This window comes from Denticeps clupeoides, chromosome 6, assembly GCF_900700375.1.
Source record: "Denticeps clupeoides chromosome 6, fDenClu1.1, whole genome shotgun sequence".
Taxonomy (NCBI): Eukaryota; Metazoa; Chordata; class Actinopteri; order Clupeiformes; family Denticipitidae; genus Denticeps; species Denticeps clupeoides.
The window spans coordinates 6,796,990-6,814,345 of NC_041712.1; the positions used below are offsets into that span (position 1 = coordinate 6,796,990).

Below are 17,356 nucleotides of genomic sequence, written 5' to 3' on the forward strand. Positions count from 1 at the left end.
ATTGTCTTTATTACCATTCACCAAGTGATGATTAGTGGGAACGCAGTTGTGCTAGAGTAGGTTTGACTTTTTTGGTTGTTTTTCAGCTGTGGAAATGGTCCCCTGTCCCATTGTCCCTTGGAGATGCGCGCGGACACACCTCAGGATAATGGGTCCTGTGCATGTGACATCTGATGTCCCACAACACCCCAATCATTTCTGAGTGGACTAATTACGGTTCATTTAGAAATGTCCTAAATTTTTTTATAGGAAAAAAAGACATAAAATGGGTAAAAAGTCGGGTCCAGGCCTGGTTCGTGCCATAAAAGACTGTGGAAAGAGGAACTTTAATCTTGGGTTCCCGTGTAATTAAGTGTTCCTTAACTGAAGTGTGGGACTTTAATTTGTTACTAGAAATAAAACACTTTCATTTATTTTAGTAAAGCTGAACAAATTTAGACTAACTCAGTATCTAGTGCATCAGCAGATGTAACTACATCATTATTTCAAATTATGTCAATGATTCTCTTTTTTGTTTGCTTTTGTAATTTTCTGTTCAAAGCCTTTTAAATGTTTTTTTTTAGAAGTTTTGTGAATGGAACTTCTAATGTGCGATTGAAGGTGATTCTGTTTTGTTCTCTTCGTGTGTGTCCCACCTCTGCTGACCATAAGGTGTAATGATCTGCAAAAACGGAATAATTTACATCACCAAATGGTACATTTTCTCATCCAAACTGTCGTTCTCTTTAGAAGGAACAAAGAACGGAGAGCAATGGTGCAATAATGTCCAGAAATCTTGCATTTAAGGTTGTAGGGGGCAGTGGCCAGGCTGTTTGAAGACTAGGAACTTATAAAAATTAGTTTAAGCACCACCTGATCATATGCTTGAAGATATTAATGGCTTCTTAGGCAGTATTTTTTGCCGAAAAAAAAAATCAGCAGCATATATCATGTTTTTTTTTCCTGACTCTCAACATTAGGCTTGCCTCACAAGACAGGGACTGTAAGGCCAACCTGCACACAGTGCATCACAGCAGCTCCAGGCTGGTCAGAATGCACATGCACAAAAATGGGCAGGCAACCATGGCAGCCTATTAGTCAAGTCAAGTCAAGTTAGCTTTATTGTCAATTCTGCCACATGTACAGGACATGCAGAGAATTGAAATTACGTTACTCTCTGACCCATACAAGTAACATTAAATACAAAAACAGTAACAGTAACATTGAATACAAAGTATAAATACAATTTAAAAAAAAAAAATAATAAAATAAAAAAAATATATATACAATTTTAAAAACACCATATACAAATAAGGGCACATGGTGGAGAGTGCAAAACCAGGAGAGTGCAAAACCAATAGTGCAACAGAGGTAAGTTTAAAGTGACGAAGTGACAAGTGAGGTAGTTGGCAGACCAGAGCTGCACAGAGTGACTGGTGCATGGTCAGTTTGTGTGTGTTAGTGTTAGTGTCTGAAGTGTGGTAGGCTATTATGCAGCCTATCACACTTCAGGAAAAGCCTGAGGGTCTGAGCCACTCCAAATTTCCCTGGGAAATCAACACCATTCACCAACCACAATGTTTGGGAAGTGGTGTCTGCATTTTTATAGAAAAAAATGTCTCGCGTGACGGAACTAAAAAAAACACAGTCGTGCTTGTTTTCACATCCAATCATAGAGAAACTGCAATGCTTTGCACATTAGGGGAGGGGTGGGAAATGATCTGGGGAAACAAAGCATGAGAAAGAGGATGTAACATTTCCTCTTATGATGACATAAGGGGACAAATTCTCCAAATGGCGAAGCATTTCGTGTTAATGTTAATAATAAGGGACCTTTAATATCAGCGTAGTCTAAAAGTGTTTTGTTTGTCCATAATAAAGAATAAATAAATAATGAGGAAATATTAGGTTAGTTTTTACGCGCCACGTGTTCGGGTGCATAATTAATGCTGAATTTATCTTAATGGCTGCTTCCGCGGGTATCGATCACCCGCCTTTCGGAGGAGGAATCCTTTTTTTTGTTCCTGCTCGGCGATCAGTTTGGCTGACGAGCGGGTTCGAACTCGCGGTGGGCGGCGTCGCCACGCTTCTCGCACCCGCGTCTCACACCTCCAGGCAAGGTGCGTCCGCCAGTTCCCACGCGTGTGAAGGAAAGGAGACTCGAACAGAACAACCCGGGCCAGCGGGGTGAAAGTTAACTGGCCGGTAAACGTTCCCGTTACTCAAACCAAGAAAAAAAATCTGTTTAGGCCATTTGGTCGCGCGTAATAAAGCTCGGTTTGGCGCGTGTTCGCACCTCGGCGCTGCGTGTGACGCGCACGTGGCGAACGCGAGTCTCCCACGATCCAGCGATCCAGCGTCCCCGACGCGCGCAACGTAACGGGTCCGCATTACAGCACTTAGAGAGGCGCCAGCGTGTTGTCAGATTTTTGCCTGAAATAACACATCGAACGCAGTATAAACCACATAGGTTTCTGGCAACACAAAAAAATTCATCAAATCAACCGAAAAGCTGGAAAGTATATATATCAAAGGAAACACATTACAGGTCAAAAGTTTGGACACACCTTGTTTTCTTTATTTTCATGACCATTTACGTTGGTAGATTCTCACTGAAGGCATCAAAACTATGAATGAATACATGTGGAGTTATATACTTAATAACTGAAATAATGTTTTATATTCTAGTTTATTTGCTCTGATTACTGCTTTACACACTCTTGGCATTCTCTCGATGAGCTTCAAGAGGTCGTCACCTGAAATGGTTTTCCAACAGTCTTGAAGGAGTTCCCAGAGGTGTTTAGCACTTGTTGGGGTCCAGCTCACCCCAAACCATCTCGATTGGGTTCAGGTCCGGTGACCGTGGAGGCCAGATCTCCACTTTTTGAAAATGGTCATGAAAGTAAAGAAAACACATTGAATGAGAAGGTGCGTCCAGACTTTTAACCTGTACTGCATATTGTTATTAATATTATTCCAGTGGGGCGGTGTGGGGGTTCTTTCTGGAGGATTTGTGCGTTTCGCCTTGACTGTTATCGATCGCGCAGCTACAAGCACCAGACACCACGGGCCGACTTTACGCGTGTCACGGGAGATCCCCGTTTTTTTTTTTTGCGGGTTCACTTTCAGAGCTCAGAGTAAGAACGTAGAGGTTTATGGTGATTATTAGCCCACATTTGGTTAGTTAGATAAACCCCCTTCCACGGTGGGTGCCAGGCGGCGTCGCCACGCTTTCTCGCACCTCGCGCCTCGCACCTCCAGGCAGGGTGCGTCCGATGGGTCGCCATCTCGAACGGCCCGTTCCCACGGAACTAAAGCTCGTCTGTCCCCCCGAAACCCCCGCGAAGAAAGAAGGACACTTGTGGGCTTTTGTACTTTGTAATGTGGTTGCTGCTGTCGGTCATCAGGCACCGTCTCTGTCTGACACGATACGCAACAGAACGAAGTTCCTTGTAGAATCTCGGGAATGTCGTCGTTTGGCAGCTGGAAGAGAAACAACTGCGACGCGCGTGGAAACGCGCACTCTGCGCACACTTAACACCGATGTTACAATCCTGACACCTTCACACACTTCCAAGACCACGCATGCCTGGGAACGGACACACACACACACACACTTGGTTTTTTGTAATGCCAGTGGGTAAAATACGTGTAATATAAGCGTTGTGAAGGTGTGAAATCCAGATAGAACTTTAATCCTCGCGCAGTTCACGGGGACACATCACTCTGCGGGGGGGTGTAGGATGTAAAGGTCCCGGATTTTCTCCCACGCACGCGTGTCGTGTGTATTTGGAGCTGATGGTTTCTGTCTCGTCTTCACCTCGGCCTGGCGAGCAGCAGATGGCTGGAAGGTGGCGGTGAAGGTGCAGTTGGTGACCTGCGTGGGGCTGGTGGTGTGACTCTGCGCGTTCTGACACATTTGGAGAGGCACGATGGTTCTGTTCCCACGAGAAAAAAAAAGAAGTTTCTCTCCATGTAACGGACTAAGAAGTCCCGTTTTTCTGATTTTCATGTATCGACAATCTTCATAGAGATAATGAACAATATTCTAATAATAATAATACACATCGAATGTTACATATATATAATCACGAGGGTCACCAAGAATAAATGTGATAAATAATCCTATTAAAATATTGTCCCGTTGTCGCCCTTTGAGAGGTTTTTGTTCGCCATTCTTCTGAGTATTGAAGATGGTGGAATAAGTTCGTGACCCCTCGGGGGGTCAGCACGTGTGAAACGGTCCGTCCTCCAAATGTGCAGCGAATTACTTACTGCGCAATAAACAGTTTAGTCTGGTAAACCGGGCCCACAATAAACATGTAAATGTGTTATCGTGTTATTACAGACGATTAAAAAAAAAAAAAAAAAGTAAAATGAACAGAATGCCAAAACTGAAAGAGTCAACCCTTTAATAAATGTATGTAAATTATGAAACATTTTTACCTCAATCCCAGTCATTTGATCTTTTATTATATTTACTAATACGGTTAGGTATTAATTTCTCCATCACAGAATAGTTACGAATTCAATGTTTTTTCGGCTCGTCCTGGGGACCGAGGCGCAGAAAGGGGAGCCACGTCACTGTCACCTCTCCACCAATGGCCGCAGGGCGCCCCGTCCTTATAAAAACGCGGCCCGGTCCCTTCGCCCTCACTTCCACGGCAAGGTTTCCTGGAGTTCAGCACAACTCGAGCCCGGATTAACATGACGAGCCGCAGGGGCATCAGACGAGTAAGCCGAATTGTCCGCCTGTCGTGAGTAATTGTCGCTGCGTGTCGTGCGCGGCCCGCGTGTAACGGTCCTCTGCCTGTGTTCCGACTGGAAGGTTTTGAAGCCCGTGATTGAGAAGAAGCGGCGGGACCGAATCAACCAGCGGCTGGACGAACTCCGGACGCTGCTGCTCAGCAACACCGCAGACACGGTAATCAGGAGATTTACTTTTACATTTACAGCATTTACCGGACGCCCTTATCCAGAGCGACTTACAATGAGTAGTTGCAGGGACAGTCCCCCGCTGAAGCAACTTAGGGTTAAGTGTCTTGCTCAGGGACACAATGGTAGTAAGTGGGATTTGAACCTGGGTCTTATGGTTCAGAGATGAGTGTATTACCCACTAGGCTACTACCACCCTATCTGCCCTCCTGCACGACTTCTCACAATTTTTACACAGTAGAACTAAAGGATAAAGTTTCCTTTTTATTCCTCCTCTCCCCGGACCACAGAGGCTGCAAAACCCGAAACTGGAGAAAGCGGAGATCCTCGACCTGACCGTCGAGTACATACGACGAAAAACGGATGGAGGGACTCCGCACCAAGGTAAAGACCTTCTACACACAGATAACATACGAATAGAATTCACAGCCTTTTATATGTTGTGCTAATATATATCTCTCTCTCTCCCTCTTTTTTATTTTCTTTTTCTTTCTGCCTCGCTGATACGTTATAATCACTTTCACTTTCAACTCTCAATTAACACCAATCACCGACATTTTCACTGACATCGCACTTGAAAACATGAACATGCTCTCATGTCTTCACTCCCCTTCATGGCTCCTCCTTTGCTACATATTTGCATGCCCCGCCTCTCGTCCTCTCCTTCCCTCCCTCTGTTCTTCTGCACAGCAGCAGGCTCAGGGTCGCCCGAGTCCGTGACCCCTGCGCAGCCCGGACGACCCCCCGTGGCTCCGCCCGAGCCCATCTACACTGCAGGGTTTAGGGAGTGCTTCTCCCGCCTGGCCAGCTTCATCGACTGCGTGGAGCCGTGCCAGAGAGACGCCCTCGTCCAAAGCCTCCGGCGCCACGTGGACTCGCACCCCGGCGCCGCCGTGCCGGGACGAGGGCCCGTCCAGGCGCCCCCCCCGCCGCTGGCCGCTGGGCGCCGAGTGCCCTGCGGCGACGGGCGACGCTGCCTCCGCCATGGGGTCCATCCGAAGCTGCGCAGATTCCCTCCCCTACGGCTCCTTCCTGCTCCACCGGCACGCCGCAACGCAGCCGCTCCACCACGCTTACCCCTCACCCCCGTACTCCATCTCGCCCCCCCCCCTCGCCCTGCTTCTCCAGCTCCTCCCCGGCGTTCTCCGCCTCCCCCCCCTACCTCACCGTCCCCTGCCACTTCGTCTTCCCGCCCTCGCTCTCCCCGCCATCCTCCTCCGACTGCTCCTCGCCGCCCGGGGTTCCAGCCGGGCTCCCCGGCTCCCCCACCCCTCTCCGGCCTGCACCCCCCTGCCCTCCTCGGACTCTGAGGCGGACGCTGTTCCAGAACCAGAGCTCAGCCGTCTGGAGACCATGGTCCTGACTTTGAGCAGGAAAAGACAGAAATAATATAACACCATGGTGATGGATTCAGGGTACGATTGGCTGTAGCCGTAAAAGGGCTCAATCAGAAATGTCTCTTTTGATATTGGTTGTAAATATATTTATTATTTCTTGTACATTTTTGTAAATCAAAAATTCCACTGAATAAAATGTCTAATTTTTGTTACTTGGTTTTGTTATTGCTGTAAAATAGTCACTGGCATCACTGTGACGCTAAAGTAACCGCGTTTTGGGCCAGGTTCACATACACACACAAAAGTTCCATCCATCCAACAGGAGTATTTATTCTGACACCAGACATAGATACTGTCCCGTACACGATGAGGTTCCTGCTCATAGCCGTGACGCAAAACCCTGCGTGACGGCTATAATGTGAGTACTAAACTAATTTCATTTTACACACACACAGGGATAACAAGCACACATATTGATAGACATAACTCACTACCCAGGGTCCCATCTCGAGACACACGCCATTCACTCATACCTACGGACAATTCAGAGTCGGTAACTAGTGCCTATGAATGGCAGGAGGACACCAGAGAACCAACAGGAAACCATCAGCATCGGCACAAGGAGAACATGCAACGCAGGCCAAAAGTTGGGGCAAATTGTGTGTTCTTTATTTTCATGACCATTTACGTTGGTAGATTCTCACTGAAGGCATCAAAACTATGAATGAACACATGTGGAGTGTCCAAACGTTTGGTCTGTGCTGTATATACACCGATTTCATCTGTTTGTTATTGAACGTCGGATTTCATCCCTCATAACATGCTGCTACCTTCCTTTTTATTTATTTGCACAACACTATGTCAGTTATTTATTATTTATTACTGTTTTAAAGTTATTCTCGAGATTGCATTGCAGTACTGTTCTCTTCTTATTTTCTTCTTAAAGCACTGAGCATAATTTTAGTATGAGCATTTCCCTCAGGAAAAACAATGTATTTTCTTATTTTATCTTAAACAACAATAATCATGCAAGAGTTTAACCAAGGGGTTAAACCATTCATATCCATATAGCATGGACCAGATATAATATGCTATAAAAATGAATGAGAAACCGGTTCTAGCTGATTAAAATCCACAATCATGCAGGCTATTGTGGTCAGTGAGAGACTGTGTGTGACTACTGCTGCGAATACCTAGCGCCACCTAGTGATGATAATTAGAGCAGCATCACCCGACAACATGGCCCAACTGGAAAATGCAGCTGATTTGTTACAGGCCACTTTTTCAATCCCCGTCTAATAATTTGCGTAATTTGCAGTGTTTGTGGGTGAGCTGTGGTGTTGTGTTATGGTTTAATGGAGGACCCCATTCCTCTGCATCCAGGCATCATGTGAGGTTTATTTCCAGCCAGGCCTAAATGTTGACCCACCTAAAATAACATCAATATTTTAACATCATGCTGTACATGGTTATACTTCCTCCACACTGCTCCCCGGGCACCTGTCATGGCTGCCCACTGCACACTAAGGGTGATGGGTTAAAAGCAGAGGACAAAAATCACTTTCTTGATTCTTTCACTGTGCTTCTGTTATAAAGAGGCCTGTCGGACCACAGCTACTTTTTTGTGTTGCAGGATGTCTGGTGATTGCCAGTTAAGCCCATTTGTTTCTGCTGCAGACAGCCAGTATAAAGGAGCCTTTTTCAGGGCCACGCCCTGTTTTCCCATTTCTCTGTTTTCCCTTTTTGTTTAGTCGTTTATTCCTGGTCATTCATTTTGTATGTATTTCTCATGTATTTGTTTATTTATTTAACTTTTTTAATAAATTACTTGTTAGTTACTTGTTAAATAAATTACTTGTTAAATTGCTCCATTTTGCTAGTGGGTTTTGTCTTTTCTCTTGTAATGGGCCATACCCCTAGATTGGCACGTACCCCTAACCGGTAGCACGCTACTGATGACCCCTCACTATTGCCGACATCTTTTTCTCTGTTATTAAGGTGTGTAATATGCACTGGTCAAAAGAGGGATCACAAAAACAAGACATCCTAGATCTGAATGAATGAAATATTCTTATTAAATACTTTGTTCTTTACATAATTGAATGCTGACAACAAAGTTCCACAAAAAATATTGATCAACCCATGGAGGTCTGGATTTGGAGTCACACTCAAGATTAAAGTGGAAAAAACACACTACAGGCTGATCCAACTTTAATGTAATGTCCTTAAAACAAGTGTTTTAAAACAAGTGTTTGTGGCCTCCACGTGCCTGTATGACCTCCCTACAACGCCTGGACATGCTCCTGATGAGGTGGCAGATGAGGGATGAGGGATCTCCTTTCAGACCTGGACCAAAGCATCCACCAACTCCTAGACAGTCTGTGGTGTCCAGGACAGATTCTTCCATGTCTTCACATGTGCCCAATGTGAACCACTCTCATCTGTGAAGAGCACAGGGCGCCAGTGGTGAATTTGGCAAACGCCAAACGTGCTGGATGGTGTTGGACATCAGGCCACCCTCATAAAGTCTGTTTCAGACATATAATATGCACATGCACATATATGGCCTGCTGAACGTGATTTTGCAGGGCTCTGGCAGTGCTCCACCTGTCTTTGCACAAAGGTGAAGATATGGGTCCTGCTGCTGGGTTGTTGCTCACCTACGGCCTCCTCCACGTCTCCTGATGTACTGGCCTGTCTCCTGGTAGCACCTCCATGCTCTGGACACTACGCTGACAGACACAGCAAACCATCTTGTCACAGCTCGCATTGATGTTCCATCCTGGATGAGCTGCACTACCTGACCCACTTGTGTGGGTTGTAGACGCCGTCTCATGCTACCACTAGAGTGAAAGCACCGCCAGCATTCAAAAGTGACCAAAAAGTGACCAAAACATCAGCCAGAAAGCTGAGAACTGAGAAGCATGTGAAATTGATTGTCAATCAGTGTTTCTTCCTAAGTGGACAGTTTGATTTCAGAAAAAAAAAGATTGACTTGGAGTTACTTTGTGTTATTTAAGTGTTCCCTTTAGTTTTTTGAGCAGTGTTTATGGTTTCAGTGGTGCGTGTGTGTAGATGAGATCGGTTTATCCACAATTTGTAGGCTGTTCCACTTATTTGTCAGCAGATGGCGCTAAAGGTAGCAATTCGTTTTCTTATTACCGTTAAACCTTATCCTGTAAATTGTAGCAAAGAGATAAAAAAATTATCTCTTTTGGGAAATTACTCTCTCGGTTTACTTTGGCACCATCACATGATTTCATGTCCTGTGGATGTTTTATGGATTCGAGTTGTGTGTAGTGAAAGTGAAGTGGTTGTCATTGTGAAGCACAGCACACGGTGAGCATTTAATCATCTTGGTGAGCAGTGGGCAGCCATGACAGGCACCCGGGGAGCAGTGTGTGGGGACGGTGCTTTGCTCGGTGGCACCTCAGTGGCACCTTGGCGGCTCGGGATTCGAACACGCAACCTTCCGCTTGGCCACCACTGACCCCAATACTATTGCGTAGTACTGCTACGTGTTTAGGCTTTGTATATAAACCGTACTTTAGTAAATGAACTGCTGTGTAATGTCTCCTTCGGACAAGTTGAAGCCGCGGGGACAAGCCGCGGGAACCCGTCGGGCTTTAGGACCGGGCGGCCGTCGGGTCAGCGGACAGCCGTAGTAGGAGGCGGGGCCGTGTGGAAGCTGCTTGTTATGCCCCCTACATCTGTACCGCGACACTGCGCGCATTTTAAGGATTATTCCGCGGACGGGACGCCGAGATGCTTTTCTCCTCCCGCCGCACGCACACCCCTGTCGAACAGCAGGACCGGCGTTAAACCGCGAGGATCACAAATATATTCGGACTGCAGGTTCATATGATCAGGATTTGCTTTAGCAATGGCCACTGATATGACCACATCAGACCCGACGGTTCCGATTAGCGAACCCGTGGAAGACGAAGAGCACTGGCTGTACGGGGGTAAATTTCCAACATAATACTCGCACCATACATAATAATCTTAAATTCCCAAGGATGCAAAAAAGGGGGGCACAGCGCAAGTTATTTCTAATCCTTTCTGCCATCATAACTGTCCTACAGACAATAATGGTTCATGCACATGATTTGCAATTGAACCATATTAATATTATAAGACCAAAGGTCATAATTACAACCAGTATTTGTTTTTATTCAGATGAGAGCACAAAGAAGTCTGAGGACAATTTTTCCGGGTACCATTACATGTTTCTTCTTCTTATTCAGATGCATGCACTTTTGTTCGAGAATCTGCAAAATGTTGTCATTTTTTTTACCTTCCTGCTTTAAGGCCACCGGCCCCTTCACAGCCGGACAGCTCTTGCACCTCTGAGCAGAAGGAAGCGCCGGTTCAGGTACAGCATCACCTGTGCACAGGTGACCCACCAAGCGTGTCTACAGGACTCGCAGATCTTTAGATTTCGTTTCGCATCTGAACATGCATCACTGTCGTTCGTTTCATCTGCATGTGTGCACATCTCGGCATCTACGGGCTCTGAGCACGTACTTCTTTCAGCACTGTCTGTCTTCTTTGTTGTCTACAAGGTTTGTTTGACTTATCTTACTCTTGCTTGCACTTTATGTAGCCTGGTTTGTCGATGTCGCACACATGCACTTTATGTCCGTATGTAGCACCTGGTGCCGGAGAAACGTTGTTTCGTTTCACTACACACATTCTGACGTGTATGTAGCTGAAATGGCAATAAAGCACAATTGAATTTGAAGTGCCAAACATGCCTGGGTTTTTTTTTTGTGTTTGCTAGACTCTCAAAGGAACAGAAGAGGATGAGGATGAAGAAAGTGACAGTGATGATGATGATGTCAAGGTCACCATTGGGAATATTAAAACCGGAGCCCCGGCTTACATGTAAGCTGACCAACAATATTGTCTTGGCATATTTTAAATATATCACTATTGGCCATGATGTGGTGCTGAACTACAAAACTTTATTTACAAGGTATTGAAATGGCTGCTAATATACACAGTTGCAGAATTATAATTTTTTTCCCTGCAGGGCAACAGGCATGAGCCTGAGTGTGAAATCCGGACGTGGTTATGCGCTACCAGCTGCCAGTGGGTGAAACTGACTTCTAAATCCATCTGAAACCAGTTGAATAGAAACGTTACCGTACACTACTCTTCTGACCTTTAAACAGACAAGCACCAGCCAAAAGTACTGGATATAGAAGCCATGGGGAACTTCGGTGGCCAGCCAGCGCTGGAGGTGGATGTAGACATTTATGAGGACAAGCCGTGGAGAAAGCCCGGTGAGACATCAGTGCCGAGGGATGAGCTGACATCTCCACTACTGCTGTCATGTTTGAGTCTTGTTGCATGCAGGAGATCACAGTTCTGAAAGAACGAGGCAGTTGTGTGAGTGGGAGCAGCCAGATTGCCGGCATTTGAGCTTCACACTCCTGTGCTGCAGGGTGGTCCCCATCAGCTATATTTCTGAATGTCCCTGTTTAATGTGTTTAACAACAATCAGAAATGGAGCAGATGTTCTTGTCTGTGAAGGTGGAGCTAAAATTACACGTAACTGAAGAATTATGAACTGAAGACCCCTGTTCAGTGTCACATATTCAAATCCTCTCACATTTCGCTCGCTTTTCTCTGGAATTCCTGCAGGTGCCGACCTGTCTGATTATTTTAACTATGGCTTTAATGAGGAGACGTGGAAGGCTTACTGCGAGAAGCAGCGCAGGCTGCAGCTCGGCCTGGAGCCCACGCCGCCCTTCAGCTTTGACAACAAGATCACGGTGAGCTCCACACCAGCGGACCGGATGGCTCGTGCGAGCGGTCCAGTCGTCAGTGGGACGAGCGCTCTACAACCTTGTAACCTCTGAGCTAGTAAAAAGACTCAGGCAGCTAGTGTATACTCACTGATGGGTAAAGGGTCCGATTACAATGTACAAATGCACAACTGTACACAATGTAATGGGGTGCTACTACATGATTGATCAGCCCTGGCAACACGAGACAGTAAAAGAAGAGTGTGTTCACTCCAGAGAAACTGAAAGGTAGCTCAGAAGCAGAACTGTATAGCTCAAGGTTTGTGGGTTCCGTCCCCACACACTGCTCCCCAGGTGTCTGTCATTGCTGCCCACTGGTTAAAAGCAGAGGACACGTTTCAATGTGTCACCGTGCTGTGCTGCAGTGTTTCACAATGACAGGGTGGTAGTAGCCTAGTGGGTAACACACTCGCCTATGAACCAGAAGACCCAGGTTCAAATCCCACTTACTACCATTGTGTCCCTGAGCAAGACACTTAACCCTAAGTTGCTCCAGGGGAGGACTGTCCCTGTAACTACTGATTGTAAGTCGCTCTGGATAAGGGCGTCTGATAAATGCTGTAAATGTAAATGACAAAAACAAATCACTATATGCACTTAACTTATGCAATATGCTTCACAATATGGTCCTGTTAGAATTGTAATTCATGGTTGGTGTTTTGCTTATACAATGATAAGGGGCATTATAACATCTAGATGGATTTTTCTGTTTTAGGTGCAACAGGGCAGAACCACCAGTTTGGAGAAGGACACAGAGAGCACGACCGTCAAGCTGGACTACAAACCAGACTTTACATCATCACAAGTCATGTCCTCCACCAGCAGCAGCAGGATGAAGGCAGGGCCACCTCCTAACAGGTGTGTGTGTGTGTGTGTGTGTGTGTGTGTGTGTGTGCGCGCAGATGCTGCCAGGTACAAGCTTGTATTTTCCTTAATTGTCTCATGTAATTTCTGTAGTGTCAGCATGTTACTGAATAAGAGGAGCTGGCTATGTGCTGATTCCCCAGTGAGTAACTTCCTCTCTGTTAATCACACAATGACACAGTGACATGTCTCACTGCAGGAAGTTGGGCGGAACCATTGACGTGATTGGTGGACAGACAGGAGCCATCCGGCGAGTGGAAGGCCGAAGGAGAGAAATGCAGGAACAGAACCCCATACAGGTAGCCCTCCAGAAGGAGAGTATTTTATACAATAAGTCCAGCTCTTGGAGTTGTTTTAACAGTTGGCCTGATCTAATGAAATACCTTTTAGGTGTTGGGGGAACACAGCAACAAACCACAGCCCCTGGGGCCACCTGCAGGACCTTCTCCCGTCCCAATAACTGTACCCCCACCCCACTTCCTGCATCCCCCTCCACCTGTTTCTGGTATGCCACCACCCATGCACCCTCCAGGTAAACTGCGTTCTAAATAAGCATTTATATTTTTGTCATAAAGAATATCATTCAGTTGAGTAGCAAATGTTTGAGACTGCATAATTAGTTTCAGACAAAAAAGTCATTAAATTAAGTATGGATGGCATGTGGAGATCGTTTTGTGATGGAACGCTGCAGAATGGGAATGATCCATATATTATTTCTACGATTAATATATCTCTGTCATATTGTGCTCTTCCTTACCAGGCATTCCTCCTCCTGCCATACCAGGTACATTTAGTTGGACTTCTTTCTAATCAGAACAAAATGAATGTGATTAAAATTGCTCCTGCTTCCCTGCTTAGTACTTATGCTGATCATTCCGCTAAATATGTTGAATTTGCTGCAGGTTTGTTTCCACCTCCGCTGGGTCCTCCTCCAAATCTGCTGATGCCCCCAGTTGATGGGTTTGTTTTTCTCTGCATTGTTATCGTATTCTGCATTGGAATACAGTGGAGTACAGCATATTTGAAGTGTAATGCTTTGTGCGTGCCCTGACAGATCGGCTTATTTATTTTCATACATAGGTGCCCTGCCCCTGCCTACAGCAACGCAGGCCCTCCTACTTTTGGATACAACAGTGGAGGTTCACATCAAGAAACTACAATTGACACATTTACATAAAGAACGCCATTTCAGGCATGAGACGGTGACTCTTTTTCTGTGTTCTTCAGAGCAGAACTTCATCAGCTACCCGCCAGTGTCCTCATCTCACACACCCTGGGGCTCCATGCTGGAGAAGAGGGTTGGGGCTGCAGGAGGTGGGGGTCACTGGGACTATCAGGGCACTCGGAGAGAAAGAGATCGAGATGCTGAAAGGGAAAGGGACCAAGAAAGGGCTCGTACTCCCACTACCAGTGAATATATGTAAGTTCATGTGGTTGCTCTTTAGTAATGTTTACTTATTTTTTACATCTGTAAGATGTAAATGGAGACTGTAAATGGCATTAAATAGGGCCGTCGGCATTACATATCACCCACGTGTCAGTTTATTTGAGGCCTCACTGTGGTGGCCTAGCAGTTAAGGAAGCGGCCCCGTAATCAGAAGGTTGCCAAGGTGCCACTGAGGTTACTACTGAGCAAAGCACCGTCCCCAGACACTGGGTGGTAGTAGTAGTGGGTAACACACTCGCCTATGAACCAGAAGACCCAGGTTCAAATCCCACTTACTACCATTGTGTCCCTGATCAAGACACTTAACCCTAAGTTGCTCCAGGGGGGGACTGTCCCTGTAACTACTGATTGTAAGTCGCTCTGGATAAGGGCGCCTGATAAATCCCTTAAATGTAAATGTAAATGCTGCCTGGGCGCCTGTCATGGCTGCCCACTGCTCACTAAGGGTGATAGGTTAAATGCAGAGGACACATTTCACTGTGTGCACCGTGTGCTGTGCTGCTGAGTATCACAATGACAATCAGTTCACTTTTTTTTTAGCATAATAATACTGCACAATTAATCCAACAGTTATTAAAGTCACTGTATTCATTGTTACATTAATTGTCTACATGTTTATAAGGAGGTTCGATTTTCCTCTTGGGGCAACTTTTCTTCTCCTTTGAGTTGGGCCACTGCTACCTAGTTAGATTGTTTTTTGTGATTTTGATACACTGCAGCACCCATTAACCCAGCACCCTTGGTTAGCAGTGGGCAGCCATGACAGGCGCCCGGGGAGCAGTGTGTGGGGACGGTACTTCAGTAAGGGGACCTCAGTGGCACCTTGGCGGTATGGTTCAAGAACCCACAACCTTTAGGTTACGAGTCTGCATCCCTACCCGCTAGGCCGCCGCTGCCCTCTGTATTCATATCTAAAGATTTTTTGGATTTATTGATCTCCTGCAGTAGTCTAGGTGGGTGGGGGCAATCAAGCAGCTTCACACTACAGACGTTGCATTGATAGCTGGAGTGATATGTACGCCATGTAGCCCTTTCCAAGGAATCAGCCAATCATATTCCAGAGCTCAGCCGGGAACACAGCTGTATACACAAAGGTCAACTGCCTGAGCCCTCTGTGCTATTTAAAGCTGACGCTAGACCCTTTTTATATGCCGATTTCTCTTTGGTTGCAGTGAGGCCGACCGTTACCATTACTGTGGCCATGAGAAAGACGGTGAGAGAGAATATGCACGCTCCTTCTACCACCCTCGAGACAGCAGCCAAGGGCGAAGCCGTGACCGGGACGATCACTCCAGGGACAGGAGACACCGTGACAAAGAGGAGAGCAGTAAACATAAATCCTCTAAGCGGTACGGGAGTCAGACATAGAAAAATTAATCGTGTACATGTGTGTGGACTACCTTATGACTTTTTTCATGAATTTGACAATGACTTGTTTGTTTTGACAGCAGCAAGCAACATGACGATGAAGGTGAGGGCCATCGCAGACACAAGCACAAGAAGAACAAGCACAGCAAAGAAGACAAAGAGCTGTTGGAGGTCGCGGGGGGACATTTGGACGAGCATGAACACAAGGACTAGCAACAGTCCGTAGGCCTGCAAAACTGCAATCACAAGTAGCATAAAAACTTTTACTTCCTCTCGGTCACATGCCGGCAGCTGACTTCCCGTAAGCACAGGAAGGAGCGGTAAGACTAGAGGGGTCTTCCATGTTTTTGTCACTGGTCAGTGGGACAGAAGGACAGGCCATGCTGCACTGCAATATCGAATTTCACCTCTTGGTGGCTGTGGATGATGGACATTCCAGTAGCCATTGTTTCCAGGAATACCCCTCTCGGCATTCCAAGCTCATTGCTTTCAGCATGCTGCCAACCACCTCAGAACGACGGATCTCCGTCATAACACATTCACATCGATCCTAGTGGGAAACCTGTAGCAAGTGGCAAAGGTTGTTGTAATGGTTTTGCCGGGCAGAGCTATTTTTTTAGAATTTTACTGCTGTATGGCTTTTTTATACGTAAAAATATTTTATATCTGATCTGATGATCTGTTGATGTACAGTCCTGCTGCTCTGTTAAAATATTTAAGGGGTGTATTTAAAGAAATATTGAGTATACATGTATATGAAGGAAATGTGAAGCTGTAGTTATTATTATTTAAAAAAAAAATGATTCCTGTGACAATTCAGCAGTTTAGGATTTTTACACCTGTGTATTTTTCATAACCTTAACTTCACACTTGGCTGGTAGTGTTTTTTTTTTTATTTGTTCTTCCAAAATGTTAACTCATTGTGTTGAGTTATTTTAAGAATTTTGTTAAGAAATAATGCACTGATCATTGAAACACTATGAAAGGAGTGAAGTAGATTGAAGAATGTGGATATTATTGGGTTAGTTTATGGTTTTCTTCATGTACCATCTGTTTATTTGGCAAACAGAAAACCCCCCAAAAAATTTGAATAAAAATTTCCTGCATATTTAACATGTGTGTGTGGCTGTAGTATTTTTACACAAATACTTGTATTCAGTTTAAACACCAGATGTCTGAATGAGTTCATTTTCTTCACAGTCTGATCTGTGGAGCGATATCACCTTCACGCTTACCATCCCCTCTCCCCACCCCACCCCCTTCCCTTTACTGCTGGACCATTTTAGCATCACCAATTTTAGTGCCACCATTTCATGGCCACCCCCCCCACCAGCTGACCGTAGGCAGCCTCTCTCCGTCCTGCTCTGCCAGAACAAAATGACCCCTCACTCCATTTCTAAATAATAGTATTATTATGGCCAAAACAGCAGCCCTGACATGGAAAGAGAGGGTATCGGAAGGACAGAGAGCAACTAAACAGTTTCAGGAGCTCTTTACGCACTCATGAATCCCGTGTACACTGTACACAAAGTGTATTTTAGATTTAATACTCCTAATTAGTGCCATTGTTAGACGAGTCACTTATTTTCCTTTATTACTGTTTATTACTCAGT

The 17,356-nt window shown here is 45.6% G+C and overlaps 1 protein-coding gene and 1 pseudogene across 3 annotated transcripts; both read left to right on the forward strand.

Annotated features, from left to right (window-relative positions):
• The first annotated feature begins 4,649 nt into the window (after positions 1 to 4,649).
• Positions 4,650 to 6,277, forward strand: LOC114792136 (transcription factor HES-7-like; annotated as a pseudogene).
• A 3,354-nt stretch (positions 6,278 to 9,631) lies between these two features.
• LOC114792274 (pre-mRNA 3'-end-processing factor FIP1-like) lies at positions 9,632 to 16,856 on the forward strand. Of its 3 annotated transcripts, none has more exons than XM_028983250.1 (16): positions 9,632 to 10,216; positions 10,431 to 10,467; positions 10,563 to 10,648; positions 11,035 to 11,138; positions 11,287 to 11,345; positions 11,429 to 11,539; positions 11,901 to 12,031; positions 12,780 to 12,922; positions 13,128 to 13,227; positions 13,319 to 13,460; positions 13,689 to 13,712; positions 13,831 to 13,888; positions 14,009 to 14,067; positions 14,156 to 14,348; positions 15,548 to 15,724; positions 15,824 to 16,856. In XM_028983250.1, exons 2-16 carry the CDS (start codon positions 10,431 to 10,433, stop codon positions 15,954 to 15,956), a joined length of 1,557 nt encoding a protein of 518 aa, XP_028839083.1. In that variant the 5' UTR covers positions 9,632 to 10,216; the 3' UTR covers positions 15,957 to 16,856. The 3 variants fall into 3 exon arrangements, with proteins under 3 accessions (XP_028839083.1, XP_028839081.1, XP_028839082.1); XM_028983248.1 differs by having other exon boundaries at positions 10,563 to 10,626; XM_028983249.1 differs by having other exon boundaries at positions 10,563 to 10,626; positions 15,827 to 16,856.
• The last annotated feature ends 500 nt before the right edge of the window (positions 16,857 to 17,356 follow it).

Excerpts from the sequence above, each read along its gene's own strand:
- LOC114792274 (XM_028983248.1), top strand. The coding sequence starts at position 10,135 with ATGGCCACTGATATGACCACATCAGACCCGACGGTTCCGATTAGCGAA. Across the intron at positions 13,228-13,318 it reads AGGAACAGAACCCCATACAG|GTGTTGGGGGAACACAGCAA; the intron begins GTAGCCCTCCAG and ends AATACCTTTTAG. Across the intron at positions 15,725-15,823 it reads AAACATAAATCCTCTAAGCG|CAGCAAGCAACATGACGATG; the intron begins GTACGGGAGTCA and ends TTGTTTTGACAG.